The sequence below is a fragment of the Ziziphus jujuba genome, chromosome 2 (genome assembly GCF_031755915.1).
Source record: "Ziziphus jujuba cultivar Dongzao chromosome 2, ASM3175591v1".
Lineage (NCBI taxonomy): Eukaryota > Viridiplantae > Streptophyta > Magnoliopsida > Rosales > Rhamnaceae > Ziziphus > Ziziphus jujuba.
In genome coordinates, this window is record NC_083380.1 from 31,978,522 (window position 1) to 32,001,888 (window position 23,367).

At 32.2% G+C, this 23,367-nt stretch overlaps 2 protein-coding genes and 1 pseudogene across 22 annotated transcripts; all 3 read right to left on the reverse strand.

The window, feature by feature from the left end:
* Positions 1-483: 483 nt before the first annotated feature.
* Positions 484-8,455, reverse strand: LOC132800564 (rust resistance kinase Lr10-like; annotated as a pseudogene).
* Positions 8,456-9,028: 573 nt separating this feature from the next.
* Positions 9,029-15,933, reverse strand: LOC107419535 (rust resistance kinase Lr10-like). Of its 5 annotated transcripts, XM_025073510.3 has the most exons (5): positions 11,525-14,618; positions 11,355-11,399; positions 11,061-11,090; positions 9,859-10,413; positions 9,029-9,774 (listed from the first exon to the last, which is right to left on the reverse strand). In XM_025073510.3, exons 1-5 carry the CDS (start codon positions 12,327-12,329, stop codon positions 9,539-9,541), a joined length of 1,671 nt encoding a protein of 556 aa, XP_024929278.3. In that variant the 5' UTR covers positions 12,330-14,618; the 3' UTR covers positions 9,029-9,538. The 5 variants fall into 5 exon arrangements, 2 of the variants coding, with proteins under 2 accessions (XP_024929278.3, XP_015883765.3); XM_016028279.4 differs by having other exon boundaries at positions 9,029-10,413; XR_009635696.1 differs by lacking the exons at positions 9,859-10,413; positions 11,061-11,090; positions 11,355-11,399; positions 11,525-14,618 and adding exons at positions 14,625-14,704; positions 14,889-15,037; positions 15,134-15,933 and having other exon boundaries at positions 9,652-9,774.
* Positions 15,934-17,939: 2,006 nt separating this feature from the next.
* On the reverse strand, positions 17,940-21,994 carry LOC107419536 (LEAF RUST 10 DISEASE-RESISTANCE LOCUS RECEPTOR-LIKE PROTEIN KINASE-like 2.1). Of its 17 annotated transcripts, none has more exons than XR_009635834.1 (6): positions 21,129-21,991; positions 20,945-20,995; positions 20,637-20,678; positions 20,150-20,234; positions 18,871-18,903; positions 17,940-18,255 (listed from the first exon to the last, which is right to left on the reverse strand). XR_009635834.1 is itself a non-coding variant. In XM_060814784.1 (5 exons), exons 1-5 carry the CDS (start codon positions 21,871-21,873, stop codon positions 20,268-20,270), a joined length of 783 nt encoding a protein of 260 aa, XP_060670767.1. In that variant the 5' UTR covers positions 21,874-21,993; the 3' UTR covers positions 17,940-20,267. The 17 variants fall into 17 exon arrangements, 9 of the variants coding, with proteins under 9 accessions (XP_060670767.1, XP_060670766.1, XP_060670761.1 ...); XR_009635833.1 differs by having other exon boundaries at positions 20,150-20,311; XR_009635838.1 differs by having other exon boundaries at positions 20,150-20,242; positions 21,129-21,989.
* Positions 21,995-23,367: the final 1,373 nt, after the last annotated feature.

Here is a 23,367-nt window from a genome sequence, read left to right on the forward strand (position 1 = left end):
TATATATATATATATTATAAAGTTAATCGTTATAGATAGATAACTTGAATAAATTGTTGTTTTAGATAAATTAAAGTAAAATATAAATACAAGATAAATTTTGTATTGTTTGATTGAGGCTTAAGACTTCCGAGTAGAAAACCTTTTAAACATCAATTTTTTTTGGGTCTTCTAAGATGAGATTTATTAGGCCACACAGTTCTAAAAAGCTTTATATACGACACGCAAAGCCTGTCGTGGTATTTAATCCATTCTTGTTGTTGTACCAGCAAAATACAGAATGGGCGAATCTTCCCATATTTCATTTTGAACATTGTGGAACATTAATAAACATAGGCTTTCTTTTTATAAAGTTTTGAACAGATAAAATTATGTTCTATTTGTCACTGTCCTACTCTACAACAATCATTTATAAAAACTCTAATTAAAATATGCAATCAAAGTGATCAAAATTTTAATGATCCTTCTGAGTACACTGGGAACTATTTACACATAATATTATATAATAAAGGAACATAGAAAACGATATGGCACACAGAGATATACCTCAAAGCTGACTGCTCATTCAAAAGCCAGGGCTATTACATTGCCATATTTTACTTTTAACTTCAGGGCATCCTTTATTTTAAAGTCGCTGAAAAAGGGCTTCAACATTATTTTGCTTGCAATGACAAAATTGTAAATTTGATAATGGGTCCACCAAAATTAGCTAGATGTTGCGCATTTGTCATTAAGTTGCTTTCTTCATTTGCTTCAACACTTTGTTTGCCGTGATAAAACAGTAAATTTGATGATGGATCCACTGAATGATCATTAGCAAGATGGCTTGCTTCATTTGCTTCAACATTTTCCCGTTTTATATAAGAGTTCGATTTCTCTTTTCTGAAACTTAAAATAAAATAAAAATAAATAAATAAAAAATCAGTTACTATTATTCTATATTCCCAGCAAGTTTTTATTGGACTAATCCGAATCATTTGCCAACATAAATTTACTCCGCATCTAGAAAGGAAAAGATTAACTTAATACAAAGTTTTATCACACCATAAATGAGAATCTAATTCAAATAGTAATTAAATTAAACGACATATAAAGCACATTTCTCATGAAAATGTGAAAACAACAAACCAACAATCATTAAGCTATCTCTCTTAACATGATTCTACAATATCACTAATCTCTTCGGATTCATCATCTGAAGCTGGTGTAGAGGATCTTGAATTTGATTTCAATCCTCCATCATTTAGACACTTTTCTTGTGGACATAGAAAAGGCTTTGGAGGCATTTGTAGGCTTTCAACTTCTCCTTCAAGCATCTCTCTGACTCCATTCATTGTTGGTCGATCATTTGGATTCAGCTGTATAAACCATAATGCTACTATACTCATCTTCTGTCTAATTTTCGATTGATCCTTTGTTGCAACTTCCATTTTTAAGTCATTTCCTTCCTTAAATTGATCATAAGTCCACGAAGGAAAGCAAAGTTGACTTATATGCTCTGCACCTGCATTCATATCCTTTCTTCTACTGGCCATTTCCATCAATAGCATTCCAAAACTATAAACATCCGTTTTGTTGGAAACTGCTCCAATGTTTTTCTAAAATAGCTCTGGAGATATGTATCCCATGGCTCCTCTTGCTGCAGTAACAAAGACATTGCTATTGCCTAATGGGGATAGTCTTGCAAGCCCGAAATCAGAAACCTTTGGAATAAAATTCTCATCCAAAAGAATGTTGTGCGGCTTAATATCAAAATGCAGGATTTGCATGTTGCAACCTTGATGAAGATACTTGATACCACGAGCCACTCCACATGAGATTTCACAAATTGTCTTGCAATCTAAAAACGTTAATTACTTCTTTTGAAAACAGATATTTATCAAGAGATCCGTTAGACATCAAATCGTATACAAGAGCCCTCTTCGATCCCTTGACACAAAAACCAACAAGTTGCACTACATTGACACGGTGAATTCTTCAAATGGTAGAAATTTCATTGATGAAATCTTGTCCATTTGCCTTAGATTTTTCCAACATCTTGATTGCTATAAGATGTCCACTACCAAGCTTCCCTTTATAGACAGAACCATAACCTCCTTCACCTAATTTGTCCTTGAAACCCCTAGTCATCTTTCTAATGTCGGGTACGAATACCTTATAGGCATGTGGCCATTATTAGTCTAAGAATTCTTCAATGATGTTATATACGTTGATAAATGTCATCTTCGCCATTTGTAGATAAAAGATGCAATTACAAATGGGATACCAAGTATGAGTTTTGTTACCATCCAAAGAACTGCAGGAAAATTTACCAAAAGTGTAGAATTTGACAGTTACAAACCTTCAATATTTTTAGTTTAAAAAACTACATAAAAATTGTCTAACATTCAGAGCGATAATGTATAAATGTCAAAAAAATGGAAGTGTAATGTACACGTATAATATTGATTTGCTCATATGGAATAAACTTCTTAAATTACTAGTGCTCTACAGAAACGGAAGTGTAGATTGAGGATTTACCCATTAATACTACTACATTACTGAGGTAAACGGCAAGAGAAAACAAAAACCTAGTTTTGGTCCATATATAGGATTAGTGAATCTCACTAATAAACTATCCAAAATCAGATTTTTCATATTTATAAAGAAGGTTGTGCTAACTTTTTGTTTCTAGGATGGTAATAGTATATTAGGATATTGAGACTCTAGAGGGGATCCTCACCGCCAATTTCAACAATGGTCATAAGACTCGAATCATTGCCTACAGTAAGAAACAGAAATTAACATTGTTAGCTCATACCAATATTACATTGTATATCTTTGAGGTAATATAAACTATATTAATTCCACACTTTAAAAATAAAAAATAAAAATTCAGGCTTCCAAATATCCTTACAATGGACCGTGTTGTCGGAGCCATGGACATAGCAAGTGTAACCCCATTTATCTTTTTTAGCAAAACTTGGAAACCATGAAAGCTAAAAGCCGTATACAAAAGTTGATTGTGTATGTCTTTGTAGGAAATGTTGGTGCTGCTGTTTTCCCAAATTCTCTTCAGTCATGATGTGATCATAACCATCAGCTCTATACAGCAGGAATCCTCTAACTCCGATGTATTTGTTCCACCAACCTTCACATAAGAGTGGTGTGCCTCTTTGGATAAAGTAGTACTAGCAGCACCACTACGATTAATGCATGGATCAGTGGGTCTGTGAAGAGGAGACTCAACTAGATGTTCACACTTGACGAATGTTCTAGCTTCTGAGAGTGAATATGACTCACTGTCTGTATGCATATCAATTAAATAACGATCTTCGTAACTGAAGTTATAATTGAACAAAGAGTAAGGAGATACCGAGAAGCAATTAGCCTTGTCAATATTGAAAGCCACCAGTCGAATTGTGTAGTTATTGTAACTGACTGCATGGACATGGTATTTTCCTGAATACAAGTTTAAGACAGTAAAACGATTGTTATTCTCACAAGATAGTTCATACCTTTTGTTCCTGCAGTATGGTTGTCGGCTTGGAGCCAAAAAAGGTAGCTTATATTGGGTATATTTCCACAAGAAGATGAAGGGCAAAGATGATGATTATGATGCTTTGCATAGCTAGTTTGAAGATGGAAAACCATCAAAACAAGATGAAGCTGCCTAGGCCTATGAATGGTGAAGAAGAGGGTGTTCCAATCTCCATTTTTTTTTTTTTTTTTCTATCTTCTTTGTAAAGTCTTTGTATTACTAGTGTATTGTCCAATGACTTTTATAGACTTTATAAATGGAACTATATAAGAACTTTAATTTGTAATTAAGTGTAAAATATAAAAATCAAACTTCACAATTTATAACTTATTTACTAACATTGACTTCTGAATATTTTTGGAATATCTCCAACTTAATTTACTTTGCACACCATTTTTGTGGCCTTCCTGTTCTTCCTCTTTCTGTCGACTCCAACGCAGAAAACCAAAGCCCAAGAAAAGTAAGTTGCAAAGAAATATTCTCTCTTCTTCATTGTATACCCTCAAACAAACAATTCTTTTTTTATTTTTATTTTTTTTTTAAGAAAAATTCACTTAAAATTAATTGATGTTTACTTCACTTTTCAAGAAAAATGTCGCCTGAAGCATTTCATTATTGGTGGTAAGAGGAATCATAGAGGATGATAAAAATTTTACAGCGGAAGAACCTCTTATGTTTTTATATTCGTCTCTACTGTTTCTTTTCTAAAAGTTTTGTTTACTCTTACGTCAATAATGTAGTGGAATATAAGTTAGCAAAGTTTAATTTAGTAAGGGCACTAGTAGCTTATTCTTCTTGTTTACTTTATTTATATTCTTATTGTTTTATTTTTATTTTTTATTTTCATTTTTTATTTTTGTTTTATTTTTTTTTTTATGTTTGTGCTACTTTTCTTTAATACAATTTCATTTGTTTCTTTGAAAAAATAGATAAAAATTAAAAAAATAAAAAAGTAAAAATGCCTCCTTTATTTTTAAATATTGAAAAAAATATTTTTATTTACATGACGTATATGCATAATTTTGTTACAACAAAGTACATATTATATTTAGTAGTGAATGAATGTTTATCAATGTCAATAAAAATCTATCAATACTATAGAAATCTTTTAAAATGAAAGTACACAAAAGTTTGATAATGGAGAGTAAGGAACGGAGATAGACTCCAGTCATGATCATAACCATTTTCATTGTCTGCTGCATTGAGATTTGTCGTTTGCAGGCTTGGTGGTTTGTTTGTAGTGTGAGCTCCGGTTCTATCTTCAGAGCTTCAATGAAGGGTCGGAGAAGAGAGAGTAAAGCTTATACTCCAAAAAATAAATAAATAAAAATATTAGTGGTAAAAAGAGAGCACGTGAGGAAAAGAGTGGACGGAAAGTTAGTATGCTGTTAATCTTGAGATCCAATTGCATCAATGTGCAAACATTCATGAAAGAAGGCTCAATAATGTGCTTACTTCTAAACCAATATAGGGTTTAAATTACATAATCTTAAATTAAATGAAGTTAGTTTAATTAATAAATCGAGTTTAAATCAGAGATAGCATTGAAAACAATGTTTTTTAAACATATTTCTTTTGGTATTTTAAAAGAATATTTTTTCCAATTTCAAAGCGAGACATTTGTTCAATCAGTAGTGTGGACTTCTAGATCTTGGCAAAACTCCATAACCTGGAAGTCACTGTTTATAGTTACATAATTCTGTAACTATATAAAAGTTAATGGAACTTAATTAACTTCGCAAAAGTAATCACTTAAAAAAAGTTCATAAAAATATTCAAAAGCCTATATTAAATATACTCTAGTTATTGCGATAAGGTTGGTCAACAAAGACTTATAAATCCTTATCATAGAGTCAGTACAAAAGGATATCGAATTTGAACAGTATTGATGTCGGCGAGAGGGGAGCTATGAGTCACCTGGACCACCAATTTGTTGGTTGGTTGATTCTCTCAACCATATAAAGAGAAATAAATTAACAAAGGAAACTACATATCATAGTGCTCCTCTGCCAAATTTCCATTAAATTTTCACATATATTATTTAAAACTCATCATCATTGTTATTAAAGCATAGCCATCCCATAATTAATAAGCCTTTGCATTATCTTTTTTTCATCCCTCTCTCTATCAACTCTCTGGTCTAACATTGTTGTTAGTGGTCATTCTGCTTTTAGACTAAGGTAGCCTTACCATCAATTTGAAAAACTTTTGAGCTATTAGAAAGTGGACCTAACTCTGCATATGAAGCCAATTAAATAGATACAAAACAAGACACTTAAGTATCAGCACACCAAAAAAAAGAAAAAAAAAAAAAAAGAAAAAAAAAAAGAGGCACTTAGAACAGGAAATGACCAAGACAAACTGCAAGGCTTCTCCAGCAATTTGTTCTAGTCAATTAACTAGAATTCAGTACCAAACAAGTGCCATTAGGCATCAACAAGCAAAAGTGGTAATCGGCCTCATGGCTGACCCATGAATAAATCCTCAATGATCACCATCTGGGTCTTCACCAGGTCAACCACTGCTCTTTTAAACGCTGTATTGTAACATGGAAGCGCGTTCTGTATCCTTTTAACAGTGAGACTATGCTATAATTCTTCTGTACCCTTTAATGGTGAGATTATGCTTGAATTCTTCTACATGGGACATTCTGACAATGTAATGCTTACAAATTGGAGCTTTCATAAGAGCTATTCAATTCAGTTCTTTAGTGGCTTGTTTATAAGACTTTCTTTGGTTGGCAGCTATTCTTATATTAGTCCGAAACCCCCAATAGCCCGTTAGTTGTGACACTAGATGCATTATTAGTTACTAGAGGCATTTTTAGTTGTGACACTTCAAAGATAATCAAAAGAAAGTAGGCACACAAATTTCAGGAAGTAGTGGCATTAAATCCTTGACCAAGGAAAAGATTAGGTGTATCATCTCAACCAAATCATTGTAGAGTTGAAGTGATCTCCAATGTCCAAGTGACTGACTGTTATTTACTCTGACAAAGGGGGCTTATCCAATTTATCAGAAAGAAGTAGGTATGATTTCTGTTTTGCATGAATATATATTACTGGAGAAAAGAACAGTCTACCACATTATAACTCCAGAAAGAATAGCTCTAAGCAATTAACGCCACACTTACCAGTTTTAGTCCTCAATATTGCTTATCCATAGGAATTATAACTACGACAAAACTGGCATGTAAATGCTTAAACGTGGTGTGCCAATAATCAACGCATTCAAAGGAGAAAAGAACAGAAATTCTTCAAGAAAAGAAATCTCTCCAATGAAAGGTGTGAATCTATTGTACTCATCTATGTCATTTGAGTCCTTAAGTTGCTTCAGGCCCACAACAAGTCAACAACTACTTGTGCAACGAGCAAAATAACAACTTTAGACTAGATTGAAACTAACGTACACTCCAAGCCTACTTATTTTCTAGGGATAAATTGCAGTCAACTAATAATATAAAAAACAGAACAGTCTAATCACTGACTGTTAAAAAAAGAAAGAAAAATATGCTACAAGTACATTGACAATGATATATGTAGGTAGATAGCTGCATACCTCCACATTAGATTACGGCTTTTGTTGGCTAATTGATGAACAAGTTCACTCCTCAACTCTGATACAGAATCAGCATTCACAGCCTACGCATAGAAGGACAAGTCTAACATAAACAAATGTATAAACTTGACATGACCGTACACTAAGACTTCAGTCATCAATTCACTTGTACCTAACACAACACCTCTACACGCTGAAGCAAATAAGTACAAGAACATATATAAAAATGCTACAATGACCCATGTTTGGAGAGAGAGAGAAGGATACATTGACTATACCAGGCAATCTCCAAATGCTCCAGCCACAAGAGCAATCTCATATGATTGACCGAGAGAATCATTTCCTGCTTTTAGGATAAGCTGGTCAATCCCTGACTAATTACATCCTCCAAATTCGAAAAAAGCAAATGCAAAAGCCTTATACACCCAAATAAATAGAGAACTTTTTAGCTTTACAGCTTTAAAAAATAAAATAAAATAAAAAACAATAAACCCATAAAAACAAATTACCTGCTCTTTCCTCGAACCAACATTCAATTCTTTTAGACCACTACCAGCTCTTTACTAGAAATAATCAAAAGCAATGGTAGCTCCACTCCTCTGGATATCAAAAACCCTCTCCACATTCTCACCAACTGAACAAGAACTCTCACCGCAAAGACTCTCCACTGCGGTCTTGTGGTGATCCAAAACCACCACTCTGCTGACCTTGGAAGGGATTTCCTGAACAAACCCAGATGGATCCACGAAGTCTAGAAGGTCAATATCGCGGATTTCAGCGAGAGGCAGCTGATTGGAAGCGATGGGGTTGTAGACGGTGTTGGGGAAGAACGTCACCGAAGACAAGCAGCAGAGAAGAATAGGTGAGCTGCTATAGCCGCAAAAGCTCCGTCTGAGCATGGATAGTGGCATAGAACTGCAGGTTTCTTCTGCATCATCATCGTAATCATTGTGGTTATGCGCTTGGCTAAACCCGAACCTCCAAGAGCGTTCGACGCCATGTTTGGCTGCTCTGCTTCAGAGAGAGTTTCGAGGGAAAGAAGAGAATGGCTTGGTAGATTTAGTAGAAAAGATCTATTAATTTAAGAGAGAAAAAAGTACGAGAATTAGAGTTTTGGGCTTTGAAAGCTGCATTTTCGAACTCTGGGAACCCGAGCTCCCTGTTATAAATAGAGTCATAGACTTCGAATTGGGGAAAACTACAAAAGCGAAGTCAGAGCTCAGAACATGCCTGTTTTGACTATTTACAACAAAAAAGTAAAACGGATTTCTTTTTTTTTTTTTCTTTTTAGCCCAAATGCAAGTTGTTTTATTGATATATTTTTTGCAAATTAATTACAAAAATCCCTTATTAAAATATAAATTTTGATTTTTTTTCTCCCTTTTGAGGGGAAAAAATAATGATTACTAATTACATTCTCATACATAATATTTTTACTTAATAATATTATGAGGCATAAAAAAATTTATTATATGATATGATAAAATAATATAGTATTATTTTATTAATCTTAATATTTACTTATATTTATCCATTAAAAAGCTAAATAAATGATTAAAAAGAATTTATATATTTATATCTAAGTTATATATAAATATAAATAGAATGTTATTAAGTTACGGAACTCATGTGGATCAACTTCAAAATCGAAACTTATTAAGAAAAAAAATATCAACAACTTTAATACAAGTGGTCTGCATCCTAAAATTAAACAATATATATATATATATTTGTCAATGGAATAATAATACATCATTTTACCGCATAAACTTTTTAATATCTATAACACTATTGACTTTTAATTGGAAAAAATTGGTTTCTCCGTTTTACATGGTATTAGATAATAAGAAAAATCATGAACTTGACTTGCAAACAAAGAACTATAGAATTTCTTTTTTTATTTTTATTTTTATTTTGAAGTACATGTTGAAACATTAAAATAATGATATGTGTAAACAATAAGTGCAATTTTTATGATCATTCTTATTGTCTTATATTTGTGGTCTATTTTCAGTAGACCAATCGAAATCATCCCTCAACATATAAATTATTCTGCTTCTAGAAAGGAAAAAACTAATTTAATACATAGTCTTGTGGCATCGTAAATGAGAATTTGTTTCTAAAACGAGGGGATAAAAGCATATATTTATCTTGGTAAATGTGAAAACAACAAACCTACCATTCTTAGACTTTATCTCTTTAACTTGATTCTATAATTTGACTAATCTCTTTGGAGTCTTCATGACATGATGCAGCTGGGTATCCTGAATCTGACTTCACCCCTTCATCATTTAGAGGCTTTACTGGCTTTTCTTGCGGACATACAAAAGGCTTTGGAGGCATTTGCAAGCTTTGAACATCTCCTTCTAGCATCTCTTTGACTCTGTTCATTGTTGGTCGATCATTTGGATTCATCTGTATACACCATAATGCAACCATAATCATCTTCCTTCTTATTTTTTATTCATCCTCTGTTGCATCGTCCATATCAAAGTCATTTCCTTCCTTGAATTGATCATAGATCCATGAAGGAAAGTATATTTGACTTGTATGATCTGCACCTGCATTTAAATTCTTTCTTCTACTAGCCATTTCCATCAATAGCATTCCGAAACTATAAACATCTGCTTTGTTAGAAACTGCTCCAATATTTTTGTAAAACAACTCCGGAGCTATGTATCCCATGGTTCCTCGTGCTGCAGTAAGAGAGACAATGCTATTACCTAATGGGGATAATCTTGCAAGCCCAAAATCAGAAACCTTTGGAATAAAATTCTCACCCAGAAGAATATTTTGAGGCTTAATATCAAAATGCAGAATTTGCATGTTGCATCCTCTATGAAGATATTCAATACCACGAGCCAATCCACAAGAGATTTCACACATTGTCTTGCAATCTAATAAGTTAATGCCTTCTTGAGAAAAAATATATTTGTCAAGAGATCCATTAGGCATAAAATCATATACAAGAGCACGTTTTGATCCCTCAGCACAGAAACCAACAAGCTTCACGACATTGACATGGTGAATCCTTCCAATGGTAGAAACTTCATTGATGAAATCTTGCCCATTAGCCTTGGGTGTCTTTAACATCTTGATTGCTACAAAACGTCCACTACCAAGCTTTCCTTTATAGACAGAACCATAACCTCCTTCGCCTAGTTTGTCCTTGAAACCCTTAGTCATCTTTCTAATATCGGAGTACAAATACCTTACAGGCATAAGATCGTTGTTAGTTTGTAAGAATTCTTCGATGATATTATACATTGATAAATGTCGCCTTCGCCGTTTGTAGGTATGAAATGCAATTGCTAAGGGAACCATGATCAAGAAAACTGTAAGAGAATATATACCAAAGGAGTTATTTGATAATTGTCAATGCATAGTTTTAAAACTGCATGTATAGAAATTTTCTTCACACATAGAGCAATAGTTAATCAATGTCACAAATTTGAATCGTTTAGTTTATTTGCTTTTCAGTTCAAAATTATGTACAAGTAATAAAATCATCAGCCCTTCTCAGACAGCCTCAATGCCAAAGAATAATAATGATAAAATGATAAAATCATGAATCTAATTGATCTTGTTGTATTAATTCCTTATTCTCATATTCTTACATATTTGGGATCCTCTGCTTGTTTTTCATCTATGCTTGTTTTTTAACACTTGAAATATATATATCCATACATATTTAATTTGGATTTATTTATCTTTCCGATTTTTTATTTTGTTATTTTTTTTTGATAAAATGGTTTTATATCATTCATTGAATTGACAAATCAGGATTGAAAAAAAAGTATAGGACAAGGATTTAAAAAAAAAAAAAAAAAAAAAAAAAAAACAAACAAACAAACAAACAAAGGATTCTAATTCAATTTATACATAAAGCAGATAGATGTACGACACTGATTTGCATACAGAGAGTTAAATTGTTAAATTACTAATGTTAGACAGTTATGGGAGTTGTAAATTAAGCATTTACCGGTCAATAGGATCATGAGGGGGCCGAGCACTACAAGACCAAAAAAGAACAAGTAAAAGAGGTTAATAAATTAGATGTCTAAAAAAGTGATCCCGAATAAATCAATCAAGTAAAAAGACTTTGTGTGTGCAGCTTTAAATATTAGCCTATATATATATGTATGATCATAGAAATTTTCACAAATAAACTATCAAAAATTAGATTTTCGTATTTATGAAGCAGTTTGTGAAAACTGCTTCTTTCTAGGATAGTAATAGTATATTAGGATGTTGAGACTTGAGAGAGGATACTTACATCCAATCTCAAAAAGGGTCGGAGTACTAGTCCTCAAATCACCGCCTACAGTAAGAAACAGAAATTACGCCTATCAGCTCACACAATTATTATATTATGGGTAGTGGAAACTCTATTAATTCCACAATATAATTAAAAAAAAAAAAATTCAGGCTTCTATATATCCTTACAATGGACCATGTTGTTGGCGCCATTGACATAGCAAGTGTCACCTAAAGTGTCATCTAAATTAACAAAACTTGGCAACCATGAAAGCTCAAAGCCGTATACAAGTTGATTGTGTATGTCTTTGTAGGAAATGTTGGCGCTGCTGTTTTCCCAAATTCTCTGCAGTCGTGATGTGATCATAACCATCAGCTCTATACGGCAAGAATCCTCTAACTCCGATGTATTTGTTCCACCAACCTTCACATAAGAGTAGTATTCCTCTTTGGATAAGGTAGTACTAGCAGCACCACTCCTATTAATGCATCGATCAGTGGGTATGCAAAGAGGAGACTTAACTGGATGTTCACACTTGACGAATGTTATAGCTTCTGAAAGTGAATATGATTCACTGTCTGTATTCATCCTAATTAAATATGGATCTCTGTAACTGAAGTTATACTTGAACAAAGAGTAAGGAGGTACCGTGGAGCAATTAGCCTTGTCAATATTGACGTCCGCCAGTCGGATTGTGTAGTTATCGTAATTGATTGCATGGACATGGTATTTTCCCGAATACAAGTATAAGATAGTAGTACGGTTGTTATTCTCGCAAGATAGTTCATAGCCTTTCTTCCCGCAGTTTGGTGGATCGGTTTGGAGCCGAAAAGGGTAGCTTATATTGGGTATATTTCCACATGAAGATGCAGGGCAAAGATGATGATCATGATGTTTTGCATAGCTAGTTTGAAGATGAAAAACCATCAAAACAAGAAAGATGAAGCTGCCTAGGCCTATGAGTGGTGTTGAAGAGGGTCTTGCAATCTCCATTTTGGAGGAGGATGAATGATATCATTTGGGGTCTTTCCTACTCTTTTTTCTTCTAATATCATTCATATATATATATATATATATATGAAGTCTACCGTATAAGCAATTAAGCTTGTTGACTATCACTATCCATATGGATGATTTTTCCAAGGTTAAGACCACAGGAATCAGGTCTTCTTCCCTATTCAGAATTGAAAAATCAAAACTAGAAAAATAAACTATTTTAGTCAACAAAAGAACTTCTAAAATCCTATGGCAACATTGGTGGGATGTGTTTCCTGACAATCTGAATAAAAACTTCTTGAACGAGAGAATCATCATCCGTTAGCACTATATGGATATAATATAGAATCCATTCCTTTTGTAAGAGATAAGTCTGTAGATATGCAAGAGCATTTATCTATCAAATATCATTTCTATTCCCTCTATTTATTTATGGTATCATAGCAGAGTTATGTTTCTCAACCAGATCTTTCTTTCTCAAGCAGCAAAATGCCTATTTTTGAAGAACCCAAACTTTCTATATAGTCCTTTCATCAATGCTCCAGCTTAAAACAAGAAAGAGGAGGCCTAGGCCTAGGCCTGTTAATCGTGAAGAGGGTCTTTTAATATTTGTATTTGGCATTTGTCACAAACGACCTATAGTCTATGTATGTCATCTTCTTCGTATATATATGTCATCCACATACATGAAGTATACAAGGTGGGTGACCATGTTAGTTAACGACAGTGGAAAAAGTTTGTTAATTGTCACTATCTATATGTAAGATTTTTCCAATGCAAGGACATCTTGCTAGCCCATTTCTAATTGGAAATTCAAAACTAGAAAACACTCAGTCTGATCTGGTCAAACATAGAAAAACTGAATATTATTAATATCTTAAAAGTGTGTATATATATATATATATATATATATGGATTTTGATCTGTGGGAAACATTTCCTTATTCTTGGAATCTAAGGGTGTGGCAAGTACTTTAGCAGAAAGTCTTGGTTCATGAGGATTATGAAACGTTGAAGCTGTACAAAACCAAAGCCTAACAAAAATAAATTGCCAAGAAATATAATCAAGCCTTGGTTCATGAGGATTACGAAACGTTGAACCCATAGAAAACCAAAGCCTAACAAAAAGTAAATTGCCAAGAAATATAATCTCTTCTTTGTCATATACGTACCTCAAACAAACAATTCTTTAGGGAACAAAAATCTAAATAAACCATGTTTATCTAGAAGTCTAGATTAGGAAAATAAAAAAAAAAAATTTATATGATCTCTTCTAATAATAATATTTAGAAGTCTAGTTAGATATATCCATAGTTTTTGCGATAAGGTGTTCAACAGATGGTCAACGAAGATTTATAAAGCCTTATCACCCGGTCACTGCAAAGGGATGTTGAATTTGAAAACCGTGTAATGTCCACAGTAAAGAGAAATTCAAATAAATTAAGAAAGGAAATTGCACATCATAGTGCTCTTCTGCCAATTTTTCCCTTAAACTTTCACACATACAGTATTTAAAATCATAATCATTGTTATTAGAGCAGAACTATCTAATAATTAATTAGCCCTAAGCTATTTTGTTCACTAATTCTTTTCCTCTTATTAGTTGCAGTCCCACTTTTGATTTTAACTTTGTTTATTTAGCACTTTTTAAAGAATCTCATGGTGAGATTGAGGACCGAGTCCTATGTACTAAGCTATTCAAGTAATATTTTTTACAAATAGCATTTTGACCAGTAAATGAATTGATCTAACGGTGTATAAATCATGATCATAACTTCTCAATGCTTATTCACCCTGAATATATTCATTCAAAGGCCAATATGACTTGTCAAAAGTTATCATACACATAGTTCACATATTGGCGGTGAAGAATGAAGTGGTTCCTCATCTTTCTCTGTTTCTCTAGCATGATGTGCGCTACACTTATTTTTATTTTCCATATTAAATTAAAAACCAATGCATTCAAAGGAGAAAAAAATAGAAATTCTTCAAGAAAAGAAATCTCTCCAATGAAAGGTGTGAAGCTTTTGTACTCATCTATGTCATTTAAGTCCTTAAGTTGCTTCGGGCCCACAACAAGTCAACAACTATTTTGTGCAGCTACTAAAATAACAACTTTAGACTAGATTGAAACTAACGTACACTCCAAGCCTACTTATTTTCTAGGGATAAATTGCAGTCAACTAATAACATAAAAAAAACAGAACAGTCTAATCAATGAATGTTAAAAAGAGAAAGAAAAATATGTTAGAAATACATTGACAATCATATCTGTAGGTAGATAGCTGCATACCTCAACTTTAGATAACGGCTTTTGTTGGCTAATTGATTTCCAAGTTCACTCAACTCCGATACAGAATCAGCATTCACAGCCTACGCATAGAAGGACAAGTCCAACATAAACAAATGTATAAACTTGACATGACTGTACACTAAGAATTCAGTCATCAATTCACTTGTAACTACCACAACATCTCTACACGCTGAAGCAAATAAGTACAAGAACATATATAAAAATGCTACAATGACCCATGTTTGAAGAGAGAGAGAAGGATACATTGACTATACCAGGCAATCTCCAAATGCTCCACCTACAAGAGCAATCTTATATGATTGACCCAGAGAATCATTTCCTGCTTTTAGGATAAGCTGGTCAATCCCTGACTAATTACATCCTCCAAATTCAAAAAAAGCAACTGCAAAAGCCTTATACACCCAAATAAATAGAGAACTTTTTAGCTTTACAGCTTTAAAAAAATAAATAAAATAAAAAACCAATAAACCCATAAAAATACAAATTACCTGCTTGAACAAAGATGGATTCAATGTTCAAACCCACATCGAACCAACACTCAAATCTTTTAGACCACTACCAGCTCTTTCCTCGAAATAATCAAAGGCAATAGTAGCTCCACTCCTCCGGATATCAATAACCCTCGCCACATTCTCACCAACTGAACAAGAACTCTCACCGCAAAGACCCTCCCCTGCGGTCTTGGGGTAATCCAAAACCACCGCTCTGCAGACCTTGGAAGAGATTTCCTGAACAAACCCAGATGCATCCACGAAGTCTAGAAAGTAAATATCGCTGATTTTGGCGAGAGGGAGCTGAATGGAAGCGATGGGGGCGTAGACGGTGTTGGGGAAGAACATCACCAGAAGACAAGCAGCAGAGAAGAAGAGCTGAGCTGCTAAAGCTGCAAAAGCTCCGTCTGGGCATGAATAGTGGTATAGAACCGCAGGTTTATTCTGCATCATCATCGTAATCATGGTGGTTATGGGCTTGGCTAAACCTCAACGCCATGTTTGGTTGCTCTGCTTCAGAGAGAGTTTCGAGGGAAAGAAGAGAAGAGCTTGGTCGATTTAGTAGAAAAGATCTATTAATTTAAGAGAGAAAAAAGTACGAGAATTAGATTTTTGGGCAGCTGTATTTTCGTTTTTGGGGAACCTGAGTTTCTTGTTAGAAATAGAGTCACAGACTTCGAATTGGGGAAAACCACCAAAACGAAGTCAGAGCTCAGAGTTTCTTTTTACAATAAATGAATAAAAAAGTTTTTTTTTTTTTTTAGCCCAAATGCAATTTGTTTATTTGTATATTCTTTGAAGATTAATTATCAAATTCCCGTATTAAAATACAAATTTTGATTTTTTTTTTTTTTGGGGGGGAAAAAATAACGATTACTAATTACATTCCTACATAATATTTATTCATTAAAAAGCTAAATAAGTAAAAAGATTTACACATCTATATTTATGTTATATATATATATATATATATTTATCAACAATAATACTTTGTTTTAGCAAAAAAAAAAATAATAATAATAATAATACTTCATTTTTACCACAAACTTTTTAATATATCTCATACTATTGATTTTTAATTGGAAAAAACTGGTTTCTCCATTTTCATATGGTACGAGATGATGAGAAGAATCATGAACTTGATGACTTGCAAACAGAGATGTACAAAAATTTTTATTTTTTTATTTTTGAAGTATAGATTAAAATATTAAAATGATGATCTTTGTAAACAATAAGTGTAACTTTTATGATCATTCTTATTGTCTTGTATTTGTGGTCAATTTTTAGTAGACCAATCGGAATCATCCCTCAACATATAAATTACTTTGCTTCCAGAAAGGAAAAAAGTAATTTAATACAGAGTCTTATGGCATTGTGAATGAGAATTCGTTTCTAAAACAAGTAAGGGGATAAAAGCATATATTTGTCTTAGTAAATGTGAAAACAAAAAACCTATCATTCTTAGACTTTATCTCTTTAACTTAATTCTATAATTTGAGTAATCTCTTCGGAGTTGTCATGACATGAAGCTGTTGTTGAGTATCTTGGATCTGATTTTCGCCCCTTCATCATTTACAGGCTTTACAGGCTTTTCTTGTGGACATACAAAAGGCTTTGGAGGTATTTGCAGGCTTTCAACACCTCCTTCAAGCATCTCTTTGACTCTGTTCATTGTTGGTCGACCGTTTGGATCCATCTATATACACCACAATGCAACTATAATCATCTTCTTTCTTATTTTTCATTCATCCTCTATTGCATCTCCCATTTCAATGTCGTTTCCTTCCTTGAATTGATCATAGATCTACGAAGGAAAGTAATTTGACTTGTATGATCTGCACCTACATTCAAATTCTTTCTTCTACTAGCCATTTCCATCAATAGCATTTCGAAACTATGAACATCTGCTTTGTTAGAAACTACTCCAATATTCTTGTAAAACAACTCTGGAGCTATGTATCCCATGGTTCCTCTTGCTGCGGTAAGTGAGACAATGCTATTGCCTAATGGGGATAATCTTGCAAGCCTGAAATAAGAAACCTTTGGAATAAAATTCTCATCCAAAAGAATGTTGTGCGGCTTAATAGACAGAACCATAACCTACGAAGCTTTCCTTTATAGACAGAACCATAACCTCCTTCACCAAGTTTGTCCTTAAAACCATTAGTCATCTTTCTAATATCGGAGTACAAATACCTTACAGGCACAATATCGTTGTTAGTTTGTAAGAATTCTTCAATAATGTCATATATTGGTAAATGTTGCCTTGCCAATTTGCAGATGAGAGATGCAGTTTCTAATAGAGTACAGCTTAACAAAGCTGTAAGAAAATGTATGCAAAAGGAGTTATTCGATAATTATCAATGTACAGTTTTAAGACTGCATGTATAAAAATTTTCTTAACACATAGTTAATCGATGTCACAATTTTGAATTGTTTAGTATATCTGCTTTTCAGCTCAAAATTATGTGCAAGTAATAAAATCATCATCTCTTCTCATACAGCCCCAATGTCAAAGAATAATAATGGAAAAATGATAAAATCATGAATCTAATTGATCTTGTTGTAATAATTCCTTATTCTCATGTTCTTATATATTTGAGATCCTCTACTTGTTTTTCTTCTATGCTGTTTTTTTACACTTGAAATATATATCCTTACATATTTAATTTGAATTTATTTATCTTTCCAATTTTTTATTTTTGTTGATAAAATGGTTTTATATCATTCATTGAATTGACAAATCATGATTAAAAACAAGTATAAGACAAAGGATAAAAAACAAAACAAAACAAAAAACAAAAAAAACAAACAAAGGATTCTAATTCAATTTATACATAAAGTAGTTAGATGTACGACACTGATTTTGTCACACTCCAAGTCTATAATATTTGAAATGTGATAAAAATCATACTTAAAACACTTAATAAGACTTATAAGCGGAACATAAAAACTCTTCAAACATCATTAATAAACAATATCTTAAATATTTCCAAAGAACATGAACAAAAATAATCTCCAACACCCAAAAAGTCTTTCAAACTAACTAATATAAAAATAAAAGCAACTAAACACCATTATTATATACCAAATCCAGCTATCTTGAAACTATGGAGTACCTGAAACCATAACAATAAATAATAAGTATAAAACTCAACATGCTATTGGGTTTTTCATAAATACAAAAATAAGAAAATACATAAAATGATGACAAATATATATCAAAAAATAATCTTTACCAACGTAAACATAATTTTCTTATAAACTATAGTTGTCAACTACCTAGTAGGACTTGGCATAACATACTATTACCTATCAGTAATCCATATAACTCTAGTGTAAGGCATGTAACAAGTGGGGAAACATAAATTTTAAATCAAACACTCATACTCGAAGATATAAGTCATACCTCTACTGTGATCATCAATAGGTCCTCCCACATGAAACAATACGTTTAAATCCGAAGGTAAAGAACCATAACTCACTAGAGAAAATACCCTTACATGATTCATTTCAACACTCGAAAACATATCGTAACATATCATAACGTATCACATAAATGCCTACTAAGTACCAACAATCAAAGCAAAAATACAAATATCAGTAATCCAATAATTTCTTTGTGCAATACATATATATCTCATAAAACATAAATTTATAGAAAACATAAGTAAGTCAATAACATAAGTACATATTTGCTATGGTTTCAGTTTTTAAAAAATCCAGTAACTTACCTTGATCAGCAAAGTCCATAAAAGATTAACAACCTATGGATAATACCAACAATCTCTCATCAGTATAAAGCAGAACCATCATATACCATAATTATCTTTCATATAAATCCCATAATCAAGCTCTTAAATTCAAACTAAATGAATAAGAGTTGATATCATAAGATCATCATAGCCTAGCCCTCAAATCTTAAAATCATAAGCCTAGAACAAGATCAATTCACTAAAAGCCGAATAAAAGCTTATTAATCCATAATTAGTCTCTAAACAAGAAATTAATTCTTTATTCAACGACATCATCTAAGTCTGAAAAATTATGAGGGTACTGTACACATGCATAAGTAACTGTGATTAAAATAATTTTATAAAATAATAATGAAAAACTATTCAAAACTCATTGAAAATTTAACAAAGAAATAATGAAACTATCAGAAACTTTCATTTAATGTTCAATTTGTTTCTCTTTCATGAAATTTTGTATCCATTTGAAATTTTACAGATTAAAACAAGAAACTTATATATACTCATATAAAATTTTAAAAGCCAAACAAAGATCGCAAACATTGTCAAATTAAATTTGGTAACTAATTGATAGAAACTGAAAATCAGCATTTCACAGGGAGTCCAGTCTACATAAAAATTCATTAAAAATACAAGATTATTCCAAAAGTAGTAAAATTTTACAAAGTTTAACTATATATAGTAAGAATTCTATATAAAAATTATTAGGTCAAATAAATATTGAAAACTATTTTAAATCGAATTTTATTCTTTACTAAACAGATCAGAAAATAAATTCAGACAGCTGGACATAGGTAACTCAGAAAATCACCACGACCAAAATATAAAGAATTTGAAGCTAAATTTTTTATACTAATATTAGACATATAGAGGAAAAAGTATAAAAATTTCAGATAAAAATAATTTTGTTTGAATCTGTTTTGAAATTTTTACATACGAACCATATTGGAGTCACACAGAAAAACTAGACAGAATGTATAAATTTATAATTTCATAATAAATTGAAAACATATCCAAATCAACCCAAATAAATTTCTATAGATTCATAAACATGTCTATTTTCATCCATATAAATTTTAGTTCCAAAATAAACTTTTAAATATTTTAAACAAATTCAAAAAATCACTCTGTACAGATCCCCATATAAATTCCAGATTAGGGTTTCAATAATAATACTTCAAATTAGCCTTAATCAATTATTCTATAACCCCAAAACATCTCAAAAAATCTCATATAACATAAAAGGATCAGAAAAACCAACCTTGATCAACCTCAGAGATTTAGGATTTTCCTTCCTATGCTTCAAAACTTGATTAGAAATCGAAATCTCCAAAGATACTGGATCCCTAACAATCTTAAATGAATACCAAAGTCCTAAATTAAGATCGGAAGCCCTTACTATTAACCCTAAGAGCTTTTAGGCCTAGAAGAAAAAGAAAAAGAATAAGAAGACTTACCCAATACCCTAGTGGTGCAGAGTTGAAAACAATGTAAAGTAAAATATATGTATTTTTCCTTCCTTTTATAAAACCAAAAATAGAATAAAATACCCTCTTTTTTGTTAAAAAAAAAAAATAGTTATAAAACCTTTTTTTTTTCTTTTAAAAAAAATAGTTATAAAGCCTTCTTAAAATATATATATATATATATATATAAATTCACCGTATATTACAGATTTGCATATAGAGAGTTAAATTTTTAAATTACTCATGTTAGACAAAAATGGGAGTTGTAAATTAAGGATTTACCGATCGATAGGAACACGCCGAGGACCACGAAGAAAACGAGAACTACAAGACCAAAAAAGAACCAAGTAAAAGATGTTAATAAATTAGATGTCCATAAAAAAGAAATGATCCTGAATAAATCAATCAAGTAAAAATCCTTTGTGTGTGCAGATTTAATTTTTAGAAGATATATAGGATCATAGAAAATTCTCACAAATACACTATCAAAAATTAGATTTTTCATATTTATCAAGCAGTTTGTGAAAACTGTTTCTTTCTAGGATAGTAATAGTATATTAGGATGTTGAGACTTGAGAGAGGACACTTACAGGCAATTTTAAGAATGGTCGGAGTATTAGTACGCCAATCATCGCTATAGCCTACAGTAAGAAGCAGAAATTATCATTGTCAGCTCACACCATTACTATATTGTGCATCTTAAATGGAGTGGAAACTATATTAATTCCATAATCCAATAAAAAAAAATAAAATCGAGCTTCTAAATATCCTTACAATGGACCATGTTGTTGGAGCCCTCTACATGGCAATCCCCTTTATCATTTTTAGCAAAACTTGGCAACCAGGAAAGCTCAAAGCCATATACAAGTTGATTGTGTATGTCTCTGTCGGAAATGTTGGTGCTGCTGTTTTCCGAAATTCTCTGCAATCGTGATGTGATCATAACCATCAGCTCTATACGGCAAGAATCCTCTAACTCCAATGTATTTGTTCCACCAACCTTCACATAAGAGTAATATTCCTCTTTGGATAAGGTAGTACTAGCAGCACTGCTACTATTAATGCATGGATCAGTGGGTACATACAGAGGAGACTCAACTGGATTTTCACACTTGATGAATATTATAACCTCTGAAAGTGAGATGTTATCCAAAGTTTTTCCGTTATCATTCAAAAAAAATGATCCTGAATATGGAGATTCGTCAATGAAGTTATATGCGGCCAAGGAGTAAAGTGGTACGGTGAAGCAATTAGCCTTGTCAATATTGACATCAGCCAGTCGGATTGTGTAGTTATCGTAATCGATTGCACGGACATGGTATTTTCCTGAATACAAGTTTAAGACAGTAGAACAGTTGTTATTCTCACAAGATAGTTCATACCTTTTCTTCCAGCAGTTTGGTGGATCGGTTGGAAGCCGAAAAGGGTAGCTTACATTGGGTATATTTCCACATGAAGATGCAGGGCAAAGATGATCATCACGTTGTTCTGCATAGCTAGTTTGAAGATGGAAAACCATCAAAACAAAAAAGATGAAGCTGCTAGGCCTATGAATGGTGAAGAAGAGGGTCTTCCAATCTCCTTTTTGGGGGAGAAGGAAGGATATCAATTGGGTCTATCCTACTCTATTTTCTTCTTATTTCATCCACATATATATAGATATATAGATACATGATGTTTATTATTGATCAATAAATGTAGCAGTTAAGTTTGTCGGCTATCACTATCCATATGGATGAATTTTCCAAGGCTAGGACCCCAGGGGTCAGGTCTTCTTCCCCATTCAGAATTGAAAAAGTCAAAACCAGAAAATAAACTCTTTTTGTCAAACATAGAAACATTTCCATTATATAATATCTAAACTATCTAAAATTCTCTTATCCAACAAAAGAATTTCTAAAATCGTATGGCAACATTGGTGGGATGTGTATCCTGACAATCTGAACAAAAATTTTCTGAATGAGAGAATCATTATCCATTCCTTTTGTACGAGATAAGTCTGTAAATATGCAAGAGCGTTTATCTATTCATATCATTTCTATTCCCTTTATTTATTTATGGTATCAGAGCAGAGTTTTGTTTCTCAACCAGATCTTTCTTGCTCAAGGAGCAAAATGCCTCTTTTTGAAAAACCCAAACTTTCTATATGGTTCTTTCATCAATGCTCCAGTTTAAAACAAGAAAGAGGAGGCCTAGACCCGTGAATGGTGAAGAGGGTCTTTTGATACTTCGCATTTGGATTTGTCACAAACGACCTATAGTCTATGTATATCATCTTCTTCATATATATCATCCACATATATGAAGTGTACATGGTGGGTGACCATGTTATTTAATGACAGTGGAAAAAGTTTGTTGACTGTCACTATCTATATGTAAGATTTTTCCAAGTCATGGACTTCTTCCTAGCTCGTTTATAATTGGAAATTCAAAACTAGAAAAAACTCTGTTTGAACTTGTCAAACATAGAAAAACTGAATATTATTAATATCTTAATAATATATATATATATATGGATTTTGATCTGTTGGAAACATTTTGTTTGTTTTTTTTTTTGAATGATGTGGCAAGTACTTTAGCAGAAAACCAAAGCCTAACAAAAAATGAATTGCCAAGAAATATACTCTCTTCTTTGTTGTATACGTACCCTCAAACAAACAATTCTTTAAAAAAAATAGAAAACAAAAAATAAACATGGATATACAATACAATTAATGGATAATGTTTTACTTCACTTTTTAGGTAAAATGTCTCCTGATTCACCAAAAAAGAAAAAAGTTAAATGTCTCCTGAAGCAATTTTTTAAAGAACTTTTGAGTGCAAGAACATATTATTCCTCTTTACTGGTTCCTTTTTGAAAATGTTTTGTTTACTTTTTACTTATAAAGTCAATAATGTTGTAGCATAAATTAGCAATGTTTAATGCAAAAAACATGTACATATGATTTAGATTGAGTAAGGGCCTTAGTACCTATCTTATTCCTCTTCCTTTTTTTATTTATTATTTATTTAA